The following is an 18,226-nucleotide window of genomic DNA, read 5'->3' as shown; positions in this document are numbered from 1 at the left end:
GGCCCAAAGAGTAGTGGTCAGTGGAGTCAGATCCAGCTGGCAGCCAGTCACCAGTGGTGTTCCTCAGGGTGCAGTGTTGGGACCGTTTCTGTTTAACATCTTTATTGATGATCTTGATAAGGGCACAGAGTGTATTATCAGTAAGTTTGCAGATGACACCAAGCTAGGTAGGAGTGTTGATCTGCATGAGAACAGGGAGGCTCTACGGAGAGACTTGGATAGATGAGATTGTTGGGCTGATGTTAATGGTTTGGGCTTCAAGAAGGCCAAGTGCCAGGTCCTGCACTTGGGCCACAACAACCCCATACAATGCCCCAGGCTTGGGGAAGTGTGGCTGGAAAGTGTCTGGCAGAAAAGGACTTGGGGGTTCTACTTGACAAGTGGCTGAACATGAGCCAGCAGTGTGCCCAGGTGGCCAAGAAAGCCAATGGCATCCTGACTTGTATTAGAAATAGTGTGACCAGCAGAATTAGAGAGGTGATTGTCCCCCTGTACTCAGCACTGGTGAGGCCACACCTGTGCACCACACACATGTGGTGTTGGTGGATATGGTTTAGGGGAGAACTTTGTAGGGTAGGGTGATGGTTGGACTTGGTTATTCCAAGGGTCTTTTCCAACCTGAATAGTTCTATGTTTATATGACTTTGTGTAATTAGTGGGATACAGGCACCTGCATGTAGTTAAAGATCCCTCAGGAGTCCTGTTCATATTGTCAAGTGTATTTGAATGTCTTGTGATTGTAAGAGTTTTGGGAGGTAAAGCCTCTGGAAGAATATGAGTGATACAGAGAGGCTTAAATAAATGTTAATTCTTTACTACAAGGCATTTTTACCCCACAGTTCTTTCTCAGCTGTTTTTCTTTCATTACATGCTGCAATGAAAACGGTGATGTTGACACACGGTTAGCAAATTAATTAGTTCTAGAAATGAAACACAAGATGTTACCTTGTCTATCTGCATTTTGGCATAGTACTGAGTGTCTTTTCGGAGGGACCAAGTGCCAGAAATTTCTGACAAATGCATTGCATTTTGAAAGAGTGTAAAGCTTGACAGAATGAGGCCATTCAGTGTCTAACTGAATTTCAAACCTCTCTGAAGTTCTGATGATATACTTTGGTTTAGTGTGCCAGAACCACCTGTAAACAGTTTAGATATGAAGAAAGAGGAGATGAACAGTCTTTTGCACTGGGTCTTCGGTTTTCTTCATGGTTGAGGGTGCAGAAACAGATACACTGTTCTGTGCTGATTTAAAAAAAAAAAAAGTTTCACAGTTCCAGAGGGATTTTTCTTGGCTTCTCTGCTGTAGGCAGGCGTTTCCATATTCCTTTCCTCCCCCTCCTCTTACTCAAAATGGAAATTGAGAACAAACTAAACCATAAAGGAATACTTTTATACTGAGTTAATTGTAACTCAGGATTTTCCTAAGGTATTTTTTAGTCTATTGATATCAGATTGTGCAAAACTTCTCTGGAGGCCTGTTTCTCATACTAATGTAATTAGACTGCTCAGCAAGCTCAGATAGGCCCCTTGGGGTACAGCACTGTAAAGCATCCAGAGACAGAAAGGAGCAAGCAGGGTCTAAAGTTGTCCAAACTAGTAGGAGTCAATACAGAAATGCATCAGTTGCCAGATGGCTTTTTGGACCTGTTCCTCATCCGTCCTATTTAGTTCCCTTATGCAGCCTGCCAGGAAGGGCTATAAAATGAGTAACCAAGAAATGGATGAGCAATTATGTTGAAATCTCCTTTTTTTTTTTTTTTTTTTAATTTTTTATTAACTGTGGTCCCTTTTTACTAAAGTGAGAGCTAGCCTTTATTCTTGTTTCTTGATTTCTTGGTTCATACCAAGGAGATAAATGTATTGTGTACTGGTTCTCCTTGCCTTCTCCTCAAAGTTTAGATTTAGAGGCCACCTACATGGGTTTTGACTACAACCACTGTCTCATCCACATGGTGTTATGTTTTATATCACACCTGTAATTGGTTTTCCAGAGCTGATCTGTAGGTGCTGAGAAGTCTGTTTCTTCCAGTATTTCCTTGCTTTCACAAGGCTTTGTGATAGGTAGTGGTAAATATATAGAAGAGAGTGATGAATGTATAAAATACATAGTTTCTGCTTAGTCCCCAGTTGCCATGTTGATGTTCTTCCTCTGAAAAAAAACTTAAGGGGAGCTTAAGAACATGGAAGAAAGAAAGGATCTCCAGTTATGGAGAGCACCTGACTGTTCCCATGCTTTATTTTCTTCTACATGGGGAAGGAGAACAGATTGAAAGTAGGAAGGAAAATGCCTGTCTGGAGGTAGTAAAAAGTAGCTTATAATTTTCTTATTTAATATGGATAAAGCGTGTTGTAATGTGTCTGCAAACTGAAATCTTAGTTTAGGACTAAGGGCAGTCCTTGCTTAGAAAACTTACTGTTGCTATCAAGAAAGAATGGAGACAAGTGTAATTTGTCTCCTTACCATTATTTCAGTGAACAGTTCTAGTTTCTCTAAGCATATGTTGTGGGAAAAAGAAAAAAGGAAGAGGCAGATGCAGGAGGGAACTCTTCTGTAGCTCCTTTTTCTGGAATGATTGTGCAAAAGGAGACAATTTTCAGAGTTGTTGAAATTATAACAAAGAACAAGAAAGCAAAGGGTCAGAGCCACTTGAATATGTTGCTTTGAAGAGAGTCTAGGTTAGCACTGTACTGCTTCTCTATGCAGTTCTAGGAGAGTTGAGGGGAATGTGGGAAAGCTGAGTAAGGCTGAAATTCTGACAAGATCAGCAAAAAGGTTTAAAACAGTGAGTCAGCATGGGCTTGACCTAATGAGCTTCCTCAAAGTTGACACCATCTGGTTAATTGAGGATTTTGCTGAAACTGGAGTGGGCTTATTTGGCCCAGAGATGATGTGGAAGGTAGATATTTTGGAACTACATTGAAAGAATGAACTTCTGAATTTGCTGGCAAACAGTACCTGCTATACAGTAATGTTCTATATTAACATCTGAAATTTCCTACTATTTTCAAACCGTAGTGCAGTGATAGCTGTAAAAATTACCTCTGACTAAATGGATGTTAAGACCATTTCCCCCCCCTTGCTAGTAAGAGACTGGCCTGGTTCTGCTTCCTGAACTCATTGAGAGCTTGAAGATGTATTGCAAAATACATGTAGTGGTTCATGCTAAAAAAAGAAATGTTGAGACCAATTAAAATGCTTTCTTATATCTTTGCAGTAATACCTTTAGTCTGATCTTTAGACATTTTTTGGGGCTATCACATATTAATAGGGTAAACATTTAGTGCATGGATAGAAGTGATACAACATAAGCACCACTGAATATTCTGAAATACTTTTTTTGTTTTAAAATTTAATGCATGTTCTTTCATGTAAAAATATATATTTAAAGCTGGAAAATATGCAGAAGATGATCTATGAGTTGGAAGAACAACTACATAATGAAATGCAGTTGAAAGATGAAATGGAGCAAAAGTGCAGGTGAGACTTTAAAGTTTAATTATTTACATAATTTAAATACATCTAACCCTTCAGTTTTCTCTATTACTGCTTTAGGGATTACCAGACTAACACTAAGAATGTTGTATTGTAGTTCTCCCCAGGAGTTCCAGGCACAGGTTTAAGTAATTCTAAAACAATATTTGAATAGTTTTCTTGAATAGAGTATGAAGAAAAAGGTTTGTTTTCCTTGGCACCCATGTAACACAAACATTGAAGTGTTCAGAAAGAATGTAAGTTTACCTGATACTCGCAATTCAGCTGTTTTATTGGACTGAGGTAACAATGATCATACTGTTTTTTTCTAAAAAAAAAAAAAAAATCAACAAAACCCCATAAAATGCTGTATGTGCATCATATATTGGATTATTGAAATTAATGGTCTGACTTCTAAATACACGGTACTTGTTGGAAAATCACGTGGTTTTTTTCTGTGACTGATAAATAAGATGATAAACTATTTACTCTCTGAAGTCTTGCTTCTGCTATGTCAAAGTGGTAGCTACATGAGAATTTGCATATTTTTTGCAGCTACACTTATGACCAAACAATTGGGATTCTTCATTTTTGATAATCAGAACCTTGTACTCAGTCACGTAAACTAAAATCCCCTTCATCTACCTTCTACATTTGAAGTCTTTTCCTGAAGGAGGCGACATTAGGTACAGGATATAGGAGGAATGTAGGCTTGTGAATTAGGACCGTAGTGTGTCACTGTACAAACTACTTATGTGGGAACTGGTAGCGACAGTAGTCTGGTGGGAATTTAGACTGTGTTACAGTGTCACTTACTTAAACATAACTCACTATTCATGTGTGCTGATTGCTTTCCACAGGCAGGATGTTAATTGCTTGAAAGATATTCAGTAGCTGTCTTCCTGCAGTACCACTGAAGCTGTCAGAGCAAAACTGTGTCTTCCGATATGTCATTCCATTTACTGCCAAGTTGCTGTAACTGCTCCTTATTGTACCTGCCAGGGAACATTGTCTGGGTCCTTTTTTTAAATCTCTTTGGAGGACAGCTAGCTACAAAAGTGCAATGGATGTGTCAATGTTACTGTGAGTTAACTGAGGTTTTACTGTGCACTTAACCTCACTCTCTCATAGTACTATGTTCTAATACATTGCCACAACAGAGAGACTTTTAAGTTATGTTGTTCAAGTATCTTTATCCGTAGTAGGGAGCTGTATACTGTTGAATTAAAGAACCGTTTTAGATACTTAGAAAATTCACAGCTAGAAGTTTTAGCAGTTCACCGGGCTATTCTACTTTTAATGATAGCCTGTTGTGTATATGCACTATTTTTACATTTGCAGATGTAGCAAGAAAATGTGGCACCTCGAGTTTTGCGTATATTATCTGCAGCAAAGTTGATGAATGCTTATTAATATATTTTACAAATTATTTCCAATGATTTATTGTTTTCTTAAATTTCAAAAGTTTATTACAAAATAGCATTAGCCAAAATATAAGTGTTTCCTTTGGTAACAGACCCAGAATATTTCACTAGAAAAACACTATATATAATATGTACTCAAATATTACTGAAATTATTTTGTTTTACTTTTAGATCTTCAAACATAAAGCTAGACAAGATAATGAAAGAATTGGATGAAGAGGTAATTTTTTTCCTTCCTGAAGCCTTCTTAGTTGGGTAAAGAATGCAGATAGCACTATCATGATTTAGGATGTTTCTTCTATGTCTAAAAAAATGTTCTGAGTTCAAATTTTGGACCAAACTATCACATTTCAATACATAGCATTGAGAGATACATTTTTATTTGTACATATTTTCAAAGACATCTTTTATCTGCAAGTCATGCTGAATTCTATTTCCTCTGCAAAATGTTTTGCTTAGTCTTGCTCATCACAATTTCTCTGGAGTTTGTCAAAATCAGTAACTCTAAAAATTAATGTACAGGTCATTTTCTGTTGAGTCCTTATGTCGTCTCTTAATAATAATTTTCATAGTTACTTGCATCCAGCCACATTAAGGATAACTTTCTAGCAATTTCATACATTTGCCATGTGGAATTTAAAAAAGCCATCTTTTCTGAAACCCTTTTCAAGAAAGCCAGAAACTCGTTCATTGGAAACGATGCATCAGTTTCTTTGATTAATTAGTTGCAGAGCTACTGGTTTAGCAGTCACTCCTTAGAATGTACATAGGAATCACTAATGCTTTTAATTTTAGGGAAATCAAAGAAAGAACTTGGAATCAACACTGTCTCAGATTGAGAAGGAAAAGATGGTTTTGCAACACAAAATAAATGACTACCAAAGAAAAATTGAACAAGAGAATGAAAAAAGACGGAATGTGGAAAATGAAGGTATGTCATCTTGTCCAAAGATTGACACTAATGAGAGATGTATGATGTGTTTTGAAGAATAATGTACTACCTTAGAATCTTAAGTGCTGTGCAACCTTAAAGTTCATTTAATTAATGAACATAAATTTTGAGTTTATTATTAGTATTACTGAGTTCATTTTAACAAGACTACAATATTTTGGTCTTACTTTCAAATTCTTTTCTCTACAATATGCATTGTTGTTCTGCAAGCACAGAACTTGACCTTAAAAAGCAAAAGGTCAACAAAAAACCTTTTATATGCTGGGACTTTGAGTGTGTTTGTGTAAAATAAAAAAAAAGGTAAGAATTGTTTTAATCTGATGTATTTGTGGTGTAATTTCTCTGTAGTGTCCACACTAAAAGATCAGATGGAAGACTTGAAAAAAATCAGCCAGCATTCACAAATTACAAATGAGAAGATAACACAACTACAAAAACAAGTATGTTGCTTCTGTTTATTGTCTTCATTATTTCTTAGATGTGAAAAGCAGCATTGAATATTTAAATGTAAAAAAACGGTTCCAGTTTTTATATTTGAAAACCTTGTCTATTTTGTTTTAACAGCTAGAAGAAGCAAATGATTTGCTGAGGACAGAATCAGATACAGCAGCAAGACTGAGAAAGGGTAACACAGAAATGAGCAAGTCTTTAAGTCAGGTAGAATCACTGAACAGAGAACTCCAAGAAAGGTGCAGAGTTCTAGAAAGCACAAAACTCCAGGTGGAGAAAGATTATTACCAACTGCAAGCAGCTTTGGAGTCAGAACGAAGGGACAGAAGTCATGGATCTGAAATGATTGGAGAACTACAGGGTAATTCTTCTGTATTTATACTTTACCAAAAAATCTGTGACAGCACTACTTTATTAACTAAAGTACAGTTACACAGAGGGAAGAAAGCCAACCTGCAAACCATGTGTGGCTTAATGGAACAATTTCTGAAGATTGGATTTTGCTTTCTGATCGTGTGTGTCTTGGGAGGGAGAATATCAAAACCAAAGAGTGGAAAACTACTGGTTGTAAGATTGTGGGGCTGCCTGGACTACAAGTCTGAGTCTGGTGTACAAAAAGAAAGAAAGTTCATACAGTGGTAGAAAAAACACAACACCTTGTCTTACTGCATTGTTGCAGTAGTCAAGATGTCGTACCCTGCACTTTCTCTTCTTCCATTTGTGTAGAAAGCTATTTTGTTGTTAAATTCCATTTGTTTTCTTTTATAATGCTTCTACACTACTTTATAAACAAGATGAAGAGCTAAGTAAGGGATGCAGATTTGGAATCCCTGTTTTTCACAATGCTTGGAAGTTTGTTTTGCCATTTGTACTTCTAATTCTTCGTAATAGAAACTATTCGGCTACACTAGTTCATGACTGCTTATGCTGATGCATCCTGTGCTATCTATGTGTTAGTGGAGTCAACATCAGACAAGGTGCTTCTTGCATAGCACAGCAGAACTTGGATTCATAGAAGAAGTTTTGCATATTAGATACTGAGGATGAACAAGTTTTTTGCATGCAGTTGCTTTTGTGAATTGTTGCTGACGGCATGCATGAGCAGTGTCTGAAAATACCAGTTTCCTTTACAATGTACGTCTGAAAAACTAACGTGTAAATGTTTTAGGGGCCCAGAAATCAGTAAAGTCTGAAAAGTCTGTTGATCTAAGTTGAGTAATATTTTGTGTCTTATGACAGTTCGGATTACAACTTTACAAGAAGAAGTAAAAAACATTAAAAACAATCTTGAAAAAGTTGAAGCAGAAAGAAAACAAGCACAAGATATGCTTAATCATTCAGAAAAGGTATGGTCAAATGATGTTGAGGCTCATGTTCTTTGTCAGCTTTTGACTGTATTTTCAAATGATATTTCTTGCTAAGTCCTGTGATGTTGCTCTAAATCAGTCTTGTGTTAAAATCAGTAACTAAATAGTGCTAACCTAGATTCTCATTAGGATGGTAATTCTCAAAAGTCCTCAAGTACTTTAGGTGTAAAATTCTTGTTTGTTGTGGATGAAACCCTTCTGCCTGTAGCAATTAATTTTTGTTCTGCCTGCCTAACTATTGCTGCAGAGACTTGTCTCCTGAAAATCTATGCATTGAACTTTTTAAAAACCTGAAATTTAAATTTCTCCTTTTACTGGATTTTATTTTGCCTGAATTGATGACAGACCTTTTGATCAATTTTGGAGCTGAACTATTTCATTTTTTTTCCTTCCTTCCTAAAAAACAGTAACAGCGTATTCCCCTAACTTTTCTGATCCCTGCCCCAAGATAGAGAAACAAGTAAAAAAGAGTAAAAGGAAATCTGGTACCCTTTCTCCAGGTAGACTACGTAGTTAACTCTGTATTTTGAGATCAGATTTGCTGTGCCATGTAGTCTATCCAAATAAAGCAGAGAGATGACTATGTATGAGGGAAGGTGCAAGCATTTACTGTCCTCACTTGGTCTTAAGTGAAGCAGTGATCCGAAGGCAAGTCCAGATCTCTTAAAGCTCATCTCCAGTACTTGTTTCATGAGTTACAGTTAATGGCTGGCAGTCCCAACAATGAAACAGCAGAACTGCATCCAGGTAACAGTAATTCAGATTCCTCTTTGCTCTAGTATTGTTGGTTGGTTAGTTTATGTCCAATTTAAGTGACTACTAATTATTCAAACTGAGAAGTTTCTGCTATCTTAGGAATTTATAGATTACGGAAAAAATCGAATGAAGATTTTTCCGGAGTACGGAGTACAGTTCTGATTCCATTCTTTATTAAGCTTTGAAAAGAACATTGATAATGTCTTCACAACAAAAAGTTAACACTAAAAAAGGGAAGAAAGGAATTGTGATTCCCTGAGATCCTGTAGAAGTATTACAGAAATCCAGTAACTTTTTTTTTTCCTTTTCTTTAGGAAAAGAATAATTTAGAGATAGATTTGAATTACAAACTCAAATCATTACAAGACCGGTTAGAACAGGAAGTAAATGAACACAAAGTGACTAAAGCTCGGTTAACTGACAAACATCAGTCAATAGAGGAGGCAAGATCAGTTGCAATGTGTGGTAAGTGTTTCTTGCAAGTTTCAGTTAAATGCAAAACAAAAGATATTTTGATTATGGTATCTCAAAGCACATTGCCTTATAATGTATTACTGTTACACAAGTCTTTAATCCCTTGTAAAAAGAAAATGCATATGAGAATTGTCAAACATGCTTAATGAAAAGTACACCTTTAAAATTATTTTCTCTAACATGGTACTTGTGTCATAAAAATTGCATTGTTTCTTTATGTTTTGAGTATCTTATTGCATTTGCAATTCAGAGCCTTCCTTGGCTTCTGAAATTACATTGAATCTTGAAATTCTGGCTGAATGCTAAACAGAATTGAAAGACTGCCTTTTCAAGACATATTTCTTGAATCATTCACTCCTGTGTAACTGCATTAAAAATACTGGTGTTGTATTAGGCTTGTCTGAAGTGTTGAAGTTTCATTTATTAGGTGCATATCCATGAATCAGAGATCCTGTCATTTTTTCTTGGTGAAGGTTATTGGTATCTGCATGTGTAATTTGTAACTTCCCAAAAAGCTAACATGAATGATAGCATTTCACTTCTTTCCCTCTATTATTCATTCATGGAATTGAAACTTTGCCTTTATTTCAGAATTATTACTTCAAGAATAAGGTGGTTTTTTTAGTTTGCTATTAATATTCACTATTTATGTCTCAGTTGTCACGATAACATTCCAGTGCTTTGAATGCAAATTTGAATTACATTTCTGCTTTATTGTTCTGTAATCATGCAGAGAAGTTTTTACTCAGTAATCAGTCCATCTAACAGTAGAAGAACTTAAATAGCTGAAGAAGAGGGCCTGAAAAATGTTAGGATATTTAAGACTTTGTTTACAAAAACATTCTTGCAGATGCAACATACTCATTTTTGTTGTTTTTCTTTCCCTAATCTTGTTTAGAAATGGAAAAAAAAGTAAAGGAAGAAAGGGCAGCAAGAGAAAAGGCAGAAAATCTAATAGTTCAAGCTGAAAAACAGTGTTCCATGCTGGACTTTGACCTGAAGCAATCTCAGCAAAAACTGGAACACCTTCTTGAGCAAAAGGAGAGACTGGAAGATGAAGTAAGTAAAATGTGAATCACTAATAATTTTCTATATGAGTGAGAAATTATTGCTGCATTGAGAAACACAAAATAAAACTCCCACTGAGCTCTTTGTGCAGTACACCTCTCAGCAGAGCTGAAGACAGTTGTTGGCCTAAATGGTGTTAGGTAATTTCTGTTTGTTTCCTAGCTTTTGGATGCCTTACATATTTGAGCTCTTAATTTAATATAATGCATTTTTTGGTGGGTTTTTTTGTTTGTTGTTTTTTTTTTAAAAAGGAAAAAGGTTCCTGTGGGTTTGACTGTGTAGTCTGATTGGTTTGCAATTCTGAGTTTTCATTCTCTGGAAAAGCATTTGTTTGGGGACTTTGAAGTAAGCTGAGTATGGGGAAGGTTTATCATCATGCAGTGTCATATCAATACATCCTGTAACGATCTGTACGATTGTTGCACTGAAGTGTTTGGAGATACAGGAATATTTTGACACATCGTACAATATGTAGCATCTAGGCAATGTTGTTTGACATAAAATAATCCATATATGAAACACTTTCAACCACATGCAATTAGTTGGTCAACAAACGCTCCTAAATTGAAAAATTTGTCGTTTAGGTAAAGAATCTAACACTGCAGCTAGAACAAGAGACCAATAAACGAATAATGGCACAAAATGAATTAAAGACACAAGCTTTTGAAGCAGATAACTTGAAGGGTTCTGAGAAGCAGCTGAAACAGGAAATCAATACATTGTTAGAAGCAAAGAGACTACTGGAATTTGAGTTGGCTCAACTTGCTAAGTAAGTAAAAATCTGAAGTAAAATGGAAAATGTTGCTTAATTATAAATGTACTGTTTTGCCTGTTCCTGTTAGTGAAAAAAAGTTCTCTGGCATGTAGGCATTTTTTCCTAAACGAAAAGAATATTTTTAGCTGCATGTTATGATTTCTGTTTGTAGCTTTCAGTGTTGTAGTATTTTTGTCATGAGCTATGATGCAGAACAATTCTTGGCTAATCATTCAGTGTCAAGGCATATATGCCACTTTTATTTGAGTGACTTATTTATGGATTGACTGTGACACTGCTTATTAAATCATATGTGACTTAGTTTTACTACATGGAAATCAATAGCTTTTTTTCCCTTTAACTACCTCATTCTTTAATGTTTCTTAAGCTAACTGAAACATTTTTCTTAGTTAGACTTCTGTCATATCTTCCTTATGCTGACTTAACATTTCTCCATTTAGAGTACTTGTCTTCTAAATTACATGCTGAAAGGATCATCAGGATAGAATTAAGAATGTAATTAAATCAGAATTTTAGGATACAGAAAACTGTTGGTCTTTGTGAAATTGTGTGCACCAACTGTAAAACCTTCATAAGGTGCTGTTCTGGTTAGAAATTGTCATTTGTTGGTAGCTGAGTATTTACATTTTTCCTTTCGTATTCCTTCAAAGACAGTACAGAGGAAATGAAGGTCAAATGCGTGAGCTTCAGGATCAGCTTGAAGCTGAGCAGTATTTTTCGGTAAGACGTGCAAAGAATTATGAGTGCTGTATCTTGACATGAAATCATTGAACAGTTTGACATACTGAAATTTTTTGAATGTAAATAATAATCTGACATAAATCAGTAATTCACAAAATCATGCTTAAAATACATTGAACAAAAAATGAGAGAACATTAGATAGTCTGCCTAATATTACTTAGTAGTTGCTTGTCAAATCTAATGTATTATGAGTAACTCCTACCTGAATTGTTCATCGCAGTAGTTCCCCTTTTGGGGTTGGAAAAGAGATGCTTTCTGACGTAATTGCAAACTTTGTAGAGAGTTCCAAATCTGCATGCTTACTGGAATGTATTTCGTTGTATTGATCTATCACAAGTATATTTAAGAAACATACATCCAGTAGCATTTTGCAAGTATTTGTCATCCTTCTAAAAAGATACATTCTCTGCACCTGAGTCCATAAAGAGCATTCTTTCCTACTCCAGATAGCCAAATTGTGTATTTCACAGATTTAGTTTGATCTGTTTCATTTCTGTGAAAAGAAGCAACAGCATGAGATGCTCCATAATGGCTGAACTTCAGATACATTTGTGAATATGGATAGTTTCGTTTCACTTAGCAAAGTACTTTTAAAATTAACTTCTTCCTTGAAGGTGCAGTAAAAATGTTTGTGTTTACTGAACTGCATGTGATTGTAATTTCATTGTGTTACAGATTTTTGTGCATTTCTCCATAACATACTCCAAATAAGATCTGGAGTGTTGTGTTTAATTCATTTTTCTCTTTTTCCTCTGGCATGTAGTTAAGATATTTGTAATTCAGTCTAAATATTTAACAAAAGTACTTTACTACAGAAGATCGAATTTTATCTTTCAGAATTACTGGTGGTGTTAATAACAATATAGTAATTAAGAATGAAGTAATTCATGTCAGACAGACCTCTGTTGAATCAGTTATTAAGACAAAGTCTGTGCATAAAAAACTTGCAGTCTAAGAGAAAATATACATGACTATGAACAGAATACAATAGTAGGAGCATAGGAACAGTATTAGTCTTGTTTGACGAACATTTAAGACATTAAGTGGTGCCACAAGAGGATGAAGTTTTGTCATGCTGTCTCCATGAGACTTGCTCAGTTGTGTCCTAGTGCCTTCCTTCTCTTTTGTCAGCAGGTGTGATTGTAAAACTATATAGGAAAACAGAGTAGAAAATGGAAAACTACACAAGGGAAATGAAAGGAGCATCTTGTACAGGCAGGAAGGAGGAAATTCCATTAAAGACAGTACTGGTGTGTTGGGATTTGACAGATTCAAGCAAACTAGTATCCAAAAAATGAAGAATTTCAGTATGGAATTTAAGTAATTAATTTCTTTTATTTATGCTTTCTTTTGCAGACACTTTACAAAACTCAGGTTAAGGAGCTGAAAGAGGAAATTGATGAAAAGAATAAAGAAACTCAAAGAAAAATGCAGGAGTTGCAAAATGAAAAGTATGCCCATTGCATTTCTCAAATAGACAAAAGTTTTTCCATATAGTATGGTCTCACTCATGAGGATTTCGATTCAGACTGAAAATGTTTAATTCCTTCAGAAGAAGGTCTCAAAAGTGTACATAACACCTTGTAAGATGACAAATACCGAGGATGTTACATATACTGATTCACAGAGCCAAATATGGTTCTTATTACAGTTATACAAATGGATTGGACTCCATTTATAATGTCTGGAAGAAGAATGATGAGTTCTGAGAATTGAGAAAGATGAAAAATTTTGAAAAAACATTGCAGTTTGTGGTAATCATCTTGCTTGTCTAACAACTTTTAAAATTTTGTTATATTGTCCTGATAATTACTTGGTATATTTCTATATGAAATAAGACAACTTGAAGAAAATATAAGGAAAATACTTATATTTCAATATATTTCAAAGTTTAGCATACTTCTGATTACAGCAAAATCAGTTAATCCAACAACAATTAATTGTGATACATTGTTTTTAAGTTAGCAAGTAAGCTTGTTTTTTCAATTAATTAACTTAATATGTATTCATTCTGAAGGAGGAGACTGTAGCCTTATGCATGAAGTAGAGTTTCTTCTAAACTTTGGGTCTCTTGTTCTAGCTGAGCATCAGCATTGCAGAGCAATCTAAAGGGAGGAAGTTATGTACAGTGTTCATGATGCATTTCAGTGCACTAAGAAATGGACAAAGAAAAGATGTTAAGCTAATAAATATGATGTTGGAGGAAAATACTTTTCTATGCAAAGTTGTTCAGGAGTAGTATAAAACTTGAAAAGAGGGAGGAAGAAGACACTAGTCTTCTTGTTTGTTTCTTTTTCTGTTTTCTTACTTATTTTTGTAGATTCTTTTTATTCTGTTCTCTCACTGCTTTGCGCAGTCTTGTGTTCATTATCATCATTTTTCACCTATATACAGCTATGGGAATTCTGACAAACTGAGTGTACTTCAATAGTAGGGACCCATATCTACTACGTGTGTATCAAATCAGTGGACTCCAAAGCAATACATACTTCATTGCATAAATTTATTTTTATTTTGTAGTGCAGGAAGGGCATCTGTCATGAGCCTGCACTGCAGTAATGTATTGCCTCTTCTATCTCAGCATCCTGTGGGCTGTGTCACATGGTACTGGGTACCTCTGACTTGTGGCTGCTGGACTGGCCACCATGCTTTATGTGGGTTCCTTTGCAGGCAAACATATAGGAGCTCTGCCTGTGTTCCAAGCAAGTTTGGCATATGTGCTGAACTGATTAGAATGTATGTATATATTAATGAGATACTACACGTAAGTTACTGCCCTTTGCCTCTCAGGCTGTAGAGTTTGCAGGCCTTTCTGTGAAAGGTTGCATAGAGCCACTATATGTTTTCAGAAGCTTTATGCCATTATCCTTATTGGCCAAACAGTTTGGAGCTCGCATCTTCATAAGCAGTAATATTGTGTGAAAAAATAGATTATACTGATAGGGATAAGTGTCTTTTGATGGACCATACTGTACATGCAATTTATTTTTTATTCCTCAAAGGCAGGAGAATTTGACATCTGGTTTCCTAAGGGTTAGTGTTTCATGGCTGTGTGGAATTTCAGTTGGATTATAGTAAAGCTGCTGCTTTAGTTTGTGTGGACCATCAAAAGGTACAATTGTACAGAGTGTGGTTTTGTAAATCTTGTTTTTCTTAAGAAACTAAAATAATTATAATTAGCTGAATGGTGTAATATGGGTTTGTTAGTCTTCCTGAGAATTTGGAATGCTTTTCATAGGAGAGCAATATCTTATTGTCCTTTTCACAGAGAAACGCTCACTACCCAGTTGGATTTAGCTGAAACCAAAGCTGAGTCGGAACGGTTGGCACGAGCACTCCTTGAAGAACAGTATTTTGAACTGAGTCAGGAAAGCAAAAAAGCAGCATCAAGACATAGGCAAGAAATGACTGATAAGGACAGCATCATAAGAAGGGTAAGTTTTTCCACTGTAAGCACCTATAACCTCCAGCTGGAAATGGAAATTTATATTTTTGTTTTAATTTATAAAATTGTTATGGTCCTAATTTAAGTATTTGAATTTTGCACTAGGTTGGTACATTAAACATTTAAGTCCCATCATGTGAACTCCCAAAGAAAGGCAGACTTGCTGAGTCAGAAGTGAAGCCGGATTGAAAATCCAGCAAATTACTACAATTCAGTTGTTAAGCGTTTTGTAATAACTTCTTGTCGTTGCCCAGTGTATTTCTTTAATCTTTTAAATTTGTGAAGCTGTTTTAGTCTCTTATTGCAAAGTTATTTGTTCTTTAAAAAAATCACACACCTTTGAATCTTTAATTTCTTCCTGCTGGTAAACTATTTAAACAAACAAACAAACCCCATACTGTAGATTTTGATGGTATTTTGTAGCATAGCTCTTGAGTATTAATATCAGGTTGATGAATGTCTTAACTGAGGAATTTCAAATAACAAAACATATTTTGCACAGTTAACTTATTAATATTGTTTCTTCTCATTTATTGTCGGCTAAGCGGATTTTCTTAAGAATTCTGAGGGTGTAAAACTTCAGTAAAACTATAAGCATAAATCACCCCCAACACAAAAAGGACATGGAGCTGTTGGAGTGAGTCCAGAGGAGGGCCACAAAGATGATCAGAGGGTTGGAGCACCTCTGCTATGAAGACAGGCTGAGACAGTTGGGGCTGTTCAGTTGGGGCTGTTCAGTCTGAGGAAGAGAAGGCTCCAAGGAGGCTTTACAGTGGCCTCCCAGTGCCTGAAGGGCCTGCAGGAAAGCTGGGAAGGGGCTTTTTTCAAGGCTGTGTAGTGATAGGACAAGAGGTAATGGTTCGAAACTGAAAGAAGGTAGATTTAGGTTAGACATTAGGAAAAAATTTTCCTGTGAGGGTGGTGAGACACTGGCACAGGTTGCCCAGGGAGGCTGTGTCCCCTCCCTGGAAGTGTTCAAGGCCAGGTTGGATGGGGCTTGGAGCAACCTGATGTAGTGGGAGGTGTCTCTGCCTATGCTGGTGGTTTGGAACTAGGTGATCCTGAAGGTCCCTTCTGACCCAAACCATTCTGTGATCCTGTGAACTCAGGTCAGTAGCTCAAGGCCTTCTGTTAGTGCTACCGTGGGTGTTCCATCTCTGTGTAAAGACAGCAGCAGAAGTGTTTGTTACCTGTGTTTTCTTTCATAAGCATGAAATTTCCAGAATGCCACCATTTCTGAAGAAGCATTTACAAGACTATCTCTCAATGGCCTTGAAGGGATACCTTCTTGCTAATATGTTTGTTGGTTCAAATATTTTGATAATTTTGCCAGGCAGCTCAATACACAATAATTTACACAGGCTCAAATAAAGCCTTTTTTCAGGAATGCAGTTCTGTCTGGTTTTAATACATATTTGTTAAGTGATTAGCAAAGTTATCCTGGCTGTATTCTGGTAGCTCACACATTCAAAGTGTAATGGTTTGAATTCCCTTTTTTCAGACCTGTGTACATACTTACTTATGTATTATTTGACTTAGACTAAATTAAGTTTTCTTTTTATGCTGATTTATACCTGTTTTTATGATGTATGACAATTACTTAGCAGCAGTTGGCAAGAATCTAGTCTAGCCTTGAATGCTGGAGTTGTATCTTCTATCAGTCACTTCTCTTTCTGGATCAGGCCGCTAGGTGACCGGTTCTTCCAAAGTACCATAGATTCACTGAAAATTGCCGCATTTAATAACTGACTATCTAATTTTGCTTGAGTTGAGCTTTTCATGACACACTATAGTGTTGTCAGTTCTGTTGAGATCATTTAAAAAAAAATAGTAATTTTGGGACAGATGAATTTTGAGCCTTCTAGTAAATGAAGATGGCTTCAAAGTTCCGTTTTTAAAAAATTCCAGTTGGAAAACTAAACAGGTTTTCTTTTAATAGATAATCTGAAGAAGTTCCAAATTAATGTCTGCTGTAGATTTAAGAGTATTTGAAATAATAGTGTTACCAATTTTTTTAGAATTTATGGCAAGTTCTTTATTTTAAAATGTGTTTGTTTTCATTTAGCTGGAAGAAACTAATAACACATTAACCAAAGACATTGCTTTAATAACAAAGGAGAATTCAGAGATCAGTGAAAAAATTAAGAAACAGGAGGAAGGTATGTCACGTTTGGAGTTTTAATTAATCTGTTGTGAAGCACAATTGAATCTGAAGCGTATGTGGCAAAATGGAAATGGGAGAAGACATTGCTGCTTATCTTCCCTGTTACTTTGGGCTTGATGAAAAATAAGGCTATGTTTAAATCTTGAAAATATATCTTCCATGTAAATTGCTTATCTTTCTACTGTGTTGCTTTTATTTCCGTGGACTGCTTTTATCATTGAAATGATTAAAATCTCAGCTGTAGTAGGTAGGAAAATGTGGGTTTCTGCAAGTGATCACTAAGTTCCTGCAGGCATAGTCAAGAATGTGTGTCCGGGATTGCTCATCCATATATATTGTCTTTCTACTCCCTGTCTGCCATCCATGCTTTTGTGTGTGCACGAAGGTTATTAAGGAAGAGTGTTTTACTCCTTTCGTATTATACACAATGTGTTTATTGAAGTTTTGGTTTCTGTCTCCAGTATTTACAGTAAGGCAGTATCAGTATTTCAACTTCCTGAAGATATCACTTAGATGCAGAATCTAAGTCGTGTTCTCATGCATGTTAGTGGATTGACATTCTATTTACATGCATTCTGACTATATGGGAAGTTACTCTGTTACTCAGTTTACTCTCCTGGTTCTCCATTTAAGTAAGCATTATAAAATCAGAATGCATGCTTTAATGTCTGTTGACTATGAGAGTAAAGTCCTTACCAGTTATGTTACCAATGTTGTTACAAACACTGTATAGGCAGGAAGGCATATAAAATGTTTTCCCTTAGTTCTGCATTTCTGTATTAGCAGGGTTTGGATGAGTAAGCAGTTTTCAGTATTTTTTAGTTCTTGCAGTTTGTTATATTTACGTACTTGAAAATTGCTCTTTCGCTGTTTGTAGTTAGGGTGGATAAATCCTTACTATCGAAACGCATACTTCTAGAAACTTTGGGAACAAATGAGCAGACTGGAAGTGTGATAGAAAAATTGGAGGAATTGAGTAACTAGTGGATGGGGGGAACGTCACTGCTTGTTTAAAGAAAATCTTTTTCCCCCATGTTCTCTTTATGCCTGATTTGAGAATCTGTACTGAATTGAAGTCCAGTCATATCAGTCTTAATAAGTGTGGGCACTGACTTAAGAATTTTTGGTACCTCAGAA

At 35.8% G+C, this 18,226-nt stretch overlaps 1 protein-coding gene across 6 annotated transcripts in view; it reads left to right on the top strand.

Annotated features, from left to right (window-relative positions):
* Positions 1–18,226, top strand: part of ROCK1 (Rho associated coiled-coil containing protein kinase 1) — an 85,799-nt gene that overhangs the window by 45,570 nt on the left and 22,003 nt on the right. For 5 of the 6 annotated variants that reach the window (XR_007888601.1, XM_051610475.1, XM_051610474.1 and 2 more), the window contains 13 exons: positions 3,390–3,478; positions 5,068–5,116; positions 5,692–5,827; positions 6,197–6,288; positions 6,413–6,659; positions 7,538–7,644; positions 8,736–8,886; positions 9,794–9,954; positions 10,548–10,732; positions 11,389–11,458; positions 12,837–12,931; positions 14,749–14,914; positions 16,991–17,084. Coding sequence is in view for 5 of the 6 variants with exons in the window: in XM_051610475.1 (XP_051466435.1) it covers positions 3,390–3,478; positions 5,068–5,116; positions 5,692–5,827; positions 6,197–6,288; positions 6,413–6,659; positions 7,538–7,644; positions 8,736–8,886; positions 9,794–9,954; positions 10,548–10,732; positions 11,389–11,458; positions 12,837–12,931; positions 14,749–14,914; positions 16,991–17,084 (1,642 nt within the window). In the remaining variant the exon portion in view is untranslated. The remainder of the gene's footprint in view (positions 1–3,389; positions 3,479–5,067; positions 5,117–5,691; positions 5,828–6,196; positions 6,289–6,412; positions 6,660–7,537; positions 7,645–8,735; positions 8,887–9,793; positions 9,955–10,547; positions 10,733–11,388; positions 11,459–12,836; positions 12,932–14,748; positions 14,915–16,990; positions 17,085–18,226) is intronic. The other variant, XM_051610476.1, reaches the window with a different exon arrangement.

This window comes from Apus apus, chromosome 2 (genome assembly GCF_020740795.1).
Source record: "Apus apus isolate bApuApu2 chromosome 2, bApuApu2.pri.cur, whole genome shotgun sequence".
Taxonomy (NCBI): Eukaryota; Metazoa; Chordata; class Aves; order Apodiformes; family Apodidae; genus Apus; species Apus apus.
This window is presented reverse-complemented; position numbering and strand designations above follow the sequence as displayed.